Here is a 6,018-nt window from a genome sequence, read left to right on the forward strand (position 1 = left end):
TTTTAAAAAATTATATAGAGTAGTTGTCAGTACATTTGTTCCATGGTAAACAAACACAAGCCATTCAAAGTTAAGCACCAACTTGACACTAGATGGCACAACTGACATAGCAGTGCAGCAGCAGTTCCATGTGCAGTATATATGTTACACAGCGTGACTCTTATCTAGTTGGCATGTAACTGTATAACTTTGAAGGATGGACTGGGAGGTGTGTCCAAAACAGAATGAAACTTTATTGGCAGTGACTCATCGAGTCTTCAGGTGCAGCTGCAGAACTTGGGTTTCCTGTAGTAGTGTATTTGGGTAAGAATTTATATTACATACAATCCTTAAATATCCGTAAAGCATTTGTGCACAGGGTTTTTAATAGTCATTTCAGTTAACTTTAACTAACTAGCATTATACTATTATTTCATTCTGTGTTTTGTTACACTTGTCCTGTATAGAACTCATAATTTTTGACTAATCTTTGACATAATCTTATTTCTGGAGAAATTAATGTCTCCTTTTGGCCTCAGTCAGTTATGTCCATGCAACTTTCAGAAGGGGTTTAGAAGAAAAATGCCTCTGTTAACTCACAGACATCTCAAAACAGGCCACAGACCAGCATGCAACTATTGCTGGCACATAATGTAGCATAATATCTGCCTCTGAATTAAAGTGGAGCAGAAATATAATGTAGCTTCAAGGGGGAAAAAAAGAAAAAAAAAAGTTGAGTCTGTTCTGTGTTTTGATGTTCGCGTGACTCTTCTGTTTGCATTTGGATCAATGATTATTTTTATATTGTTTACAGTCGGGTGCAGTTTCAAAAGTGGCACAAGAGCGATTTAGTGCATTTACTTGTGCAGTTACGCAAGAAAAACACCCCTGAGCTATTAGACAAAAATCTTCTCTTGAAAATCACGTTGGGTAAAAGAACAAAGTTTACATCAAGAATAGAAAGTAAGATATCTATATTAATAAAACTGCAGTGAAATGCTCCCTGTGGCTAGCATCACCACATTGTTAATTTATGATGTGTAGTCAGCACTTAATTGTTGTAATTTTACCTATTTTTAGTGTAGTTAGGTAATCCAGTTTAGAGGGTCATAACTATGGTTTAGGCACCTTCAAAGAGACACATGATAAATCTGAGGAGAAATGAGAAGAGAGAACTATCAGAGATCTTAAAAATTTATATGGTCAAACTGTTAATAACCTACTAGACAAGTAGGCACGTAATTAATGTTATATAGTAAAATATTCACAAGTGAATGGTGGATTAGAGGTATACTGGTTCTATGTAAGTATATGTATTTGAGGATATGTTTCCACCAGTGACTTTGCTTTCTAACCTCTGTTTGTGTTTTCTAAAGGTATCTTTGGGTCAGCATGAAGACTTATTGTTTGTCTTTGATTACCTTTACTCTACTGTCAGTTCAACTACCCAGTGCATCAGGAGGAAAGATACTAGTGTTCCCATTGGATGGAAGCCACTGGGTAAACATGAAAGTGCTCGTAGAGGAGTTGCACGCCAGAGGTCACAATATCACTGTAATTCGAGCATCTGACAGCTGGTACATCAGTGAAAAGTCACCTCTCTACACCTCCGTCACTCTTCCCTCCCATGGAGAATTTGAACAAAACTTTGAAAAGTTTTTGTTTCTGCAGCTGGAGCTCCTCCTTCAGGCTGACCCCGTGTCTTTCTGGTCTCATATCTGGACTCACATTCAGATGAAGCGGGTGATTTTGAAGCAGTTCACTCACTTTCACAAAAAAGTGAGCGAACTAGTTGTCCAGATGTTTGAAGATGAAAACCTGATGCAGTCTTTCCATGCTGCCAAATACGACGTGGTTCTGACCGACCCGGGAATCGGAGGAGGGGCGATGCTGGCACGTCGGCTCCAAGTCCCTCTTGTTTTCAATGTCAGGTGGACCATTCTAGGCGAAGCCCACTTCCTTATTGCCCCCTCGCCTCTGGCATACATTCCTTACACTGCGACAGAGTTGACAGATAAGATGACCTTCACTCAAAGGGTGAAGAACGTTTTGAGCTTTGTCATTGGAATGTACACACTGTCAAGCATCACCGAACCTGTCTACAAACCAGTGGTTAGACGCTACTTTGGCCCTGATGTGGATTATTCAACCTTTTTCTTGGATGCTGATATATGGCTCATGAGAAATGATTTCATTTTTGAATTTCCACGACCAACAATGCCAAATATAGTCTACATGGGTGGATTTCAGTGCAAGCCTGCAGAGCCTCTCCCTACTGACCTGGAGGAGTTTGTCCAGAGCTCTGGAGAACATGGCGTCATAATGATGACTCTAGGAACTTTACTTGCAAAGCTTCCGCAACACATCGCTGAGGAAATTGCAGCAGCCTTTGCTCAGCTTCCTCAAAAGGTTATATGGAGGTATGTGGGACAAAGGCCAGCCAACCTGGGAAACAACACATTGCTGATCAAATGGCTTCCACAGAAAGACCTCCTAGGACATCCTAAAATGAGAGTGTTTGTTACCCACGGAGGCACCAACGGAGTCCAGGAAGCAATCCACTACGGGGTTCCTGTAGTTGGGATTCCTTTATTCTTCGATCAGCCTGATAATCTCTCCAGAGTCCGAGCAAAGGGAGCAGCTGTGACCGTGAACATCGCAGCGCTCAATAGACACATCTTTAAAGAGGCGCTGGCGACTGTTCTCTACAACTCCTCTTACAAGGCAAACATGCAGACACTCTCAAGGCTGCACAGAGATCAGCCCATGAAACCCATGGAACAGGCAATGTTTTGGATAGAATATGTCATGAGACATAAAGGAGCCCATCATCTGCAGACGCAAGCCCACAAAATGTCTTGGTTCGCTTACAACTGTGTGGATGTCATTGCAGCTTTGCTGGCAGTGGTGTTGCTTATAACATTAATCTTCTTTTCAGTTGTAAGATTACTATGGAGAATGATTTTTGTTGGGAAAAAGGTGAAACATGATTGACACCAAAAGAATCCTCACATTGTAAAACATTCACAGAGCACATTGTTAAAGTTGATAAATGTTGATAGTTGATAAGTTGGTAAAGATTGTACATGATTCTACATGATATGAATTAATCTTTTTGGATTTATCAACACAATGACGGATTAGATACCACCATTATTTAATTTCTAAAAACCATAAAGAAAGTCTAAGAGAATGAGTCCTGTAACAAATTGTGTATTCTTTAATTTGTCATGCTTATACATACAGAATACAGTATTTTCGCTGCATTATGCCTCATTTTCAAAGACTCACAGTGGAAAACCATGGAACGATGGATGGATGGCACTTTCACTTCAATTTTTAAATTAATTCTAGGGAAACATCCTATACCATTTATATTCACATTGATATTTTCATTTTACCTTGTGGGAAGCAATCTATCCTGTAAAACAGTATTTATATTGCTCCGTTTAATGACCAAGTCGCTTAACGTTGCATGCACTCACTTGACACTAGATGGCAACACACGTAAGCATCAAATATCAATTCATGTTTGCATTAGAGTAGATGTGTAATTCCAGCATGTATGCTGCAGTCTTGCACACAAACATGTAAAATTGTATTAAACTATACATTTAAAAATAGCCAAAATTAAAAGTCCACAATTAACAGCAACCAGTCTGAAGAACCAACCCTAATATCCAGCCACAGCTTATCCTGCAGAAGGTCAGTGGACGAGAGGCGAAGTACACCCTGGATAGGTCACCAATCTGTCACATGGCCACCACAAAGAGAAAAACAATCATTCACATCCTCACAGCCAGTTTAAATCAACAATTAACATGCATGTCTTTGGTCTACAGAGGGAAGTAGGGCAACCGGAAAAATCTCACATGGGGCTTACATGTTAACTCCACCAAGGTTTGAACGTTTTTGGTGTGAGCAAACCACTGCATCACTGTTGTGTACGCTCCTGGTTTGTATTACTGATGCATTAGTTTAAATATATGAAAATGCATAGGATACACTAGATTTATGTGGAAACCCCTTCAACAAAAGTACAATCTGAAAAATGTAATGAATGCCTGGTAAACTGGTAAAGTAAGTAATTGCACTGAGGTTCTGCTGCTGCTGCACATTTCTGTTTTTGCACATAATCCTCTCTGTAACAGTTTGCATTCCTTGCATTCATTGTGTTTGCATAAAACACACAAAGCATCCAAATTCTGCCTATACTCTCAGCAAAACTATTACAAGTACCTTACAGTGCAAACTAAAACCTAATTCCTGCTTCACTTAGGATATGTGGATCTACCATGCCTTAAACATCATATTTGTTTCCCATGATTTTTATCACCATTTTCACAATGTAGGAATGAAGTGAAAAATGTCTGCATTTAATAAACATATTACTGGTAAGTTGACTGACAAATAGAATACATTTTTTTTTCATAAAGGAACTATGATGAGCATACACAAATGCACAAGTCTGTTCATGTCTGATAAAACAATGGAGGCATAATGATAATAAATAAAATAGTAATAGATACTGTATGTTCCGGCTTTTGACCCATATATTTGTTCACACAGTAGCGTGTACAGTTGGAGCAGTGTGCTGCAGTGCTACAAACTCATCGTTGCATTTTTACAGGAGCAATCAAATTCCACCTCCACCATCATATATACTACAGGAGGATGGCAGAAGTTATATTTATACTTACATTCAGTTTTGAAAAAAGTTCTCAGTCATTCTTCAGAAATAATGTTGATGCAGCTGAGCAAAAACAACAACTCATTAATGAGGGTTTTATTTTCTTGCTTCCTGTTCCTGTTCATAGGTGTTTGCACCTGCCAAAGTAATCTTTTGCATCATAGTTTTGGAATACTTCTAAAGTGTGTTGATAGACAGGAATAACTGAAAACCAGAAACAGTTTCATTTCTCTCAAACCAGAATGAGGGTTTATGTCTAATTTCAAGGCCCACACAACTTTATTTATTAACAAAATGCAGATGAATGTACATTTTATTTTACCCAAATAGCTCAGATAATTGATCCTTTTATTATGTATGCACATTTTGTGTACACTTTTTTATTCGATTGGTTATGTCTTTGAATATTTAGCATCAAAAGTGAAGGAAGAGCAAAACCCACAGCTGTGAACAGAGCGTATTATTAAGGATAGCAACACAAAGTTCATCTGAATGAACTTCTCCAAGAAGACACTAGATGGCGACGCAAGTAAGACCACTGGATACGTTTTATTTATTTATTTATTAAATATCAAATCAGGTTTGTATTATTGTACGTGTGTCATTTCCCAACAATCCTTCAGTCAACAGAAAGGACAACAAAATTATTTCAATTGCCCTCAAATCTCGTAATCACCATTTTATTTAGCTGTAGAAGCATTAGCAACCAAAATGAACAAAACTTATTTTGAAGAACATCCCCTTGGCATACTGATGAGATACCGCTCACATTGTATGAATTGAAAAATGTCCATTTAATAAACATATTAAAGTTTGATAGATAAATAGAATGAGCATAGAACGGCGTGTTCTCCCTGTTTCTGCGTGGGTTCTCTCCGGGTTCTCTGGCTTCCCCCCACCTCCATAGACATACTCGTTAGGCTAATTGGTGACTCTAAATTGACCCTCGTGTGAGTGTGAGTGCGAATGGTTGTTTGTCTCTGTGTTAGCCCTGCGATAGGCTGGCGACCTGTCCAGGGTGTACCCCACCTCTCGCCCAATGTCAGCTGGGACAAGCTCCAGCAAAGACCCCAGTGAGGATTAAGCGGTATGGAAAATGAGATGAGATGAGATGAGAACAACATCATAACAACGACTACATTTAAACAATTTCTGACATTTAATCCTAAACATTCCTTATAGGGTCAGTTATTATAAGAACCTAGGGATAAAGGATATACTGTGGATATTGATATTTTATTTTTGTACCTGTTTGCTCAAATCTTTTCCCAATGTCCTTTGCTGTTGTTGTCCTGGGATGAAAGAACAAGGTCAAGATGCAGCATTAATACGGTATTATTGCCGACACT

The 6,018-nt window shown here is 38.7% G+C and overlaps 1 protein-coding gene across 1 annotated transcript; it reads left to right on the forward strand.

Moving 5' to 3' along the window:
* Positions 1-231: 231 nt before the first annotated feature.
* Positions 232-4,447, forward strand: LOC125014384 (UDP-glucuronosyltransferase 2C1-like). The gene is made up of 2 exons (XM_047595377.1): positions 232-303; positions 1,356-4,447. The coding sequence occupies exon 2, from the start codon at positions 1,372-1,374 to the stop codon at positions 2,971-2,973; it is 1,602 nt and encodes a 533-aa protein (XP_047451333.1). The 5' UTR covers positions 232-303; positions 1,356-1,371; the 3' UTR covers positions 2,974-4,447.
* Positions 4,448-6,018: the final 1,571 nt, after the last annotated feature.

Source organism: Mugil cephalus, chromosome 10, assembly GCF_022458985.1.
Source record: "Mugil cephalus isolate CIBA_MC_2020 chromosome 10, CIBA_Mcephalus_1.1, whole genome shotgun sequence".
In the NCBI taxonomy this organism is placed as follows: Eukaryota; Metazoa; Chordata; class Actinopteri; order Mugiliformes; family Mugilidae; genus Mugil; species Mugil cephalus.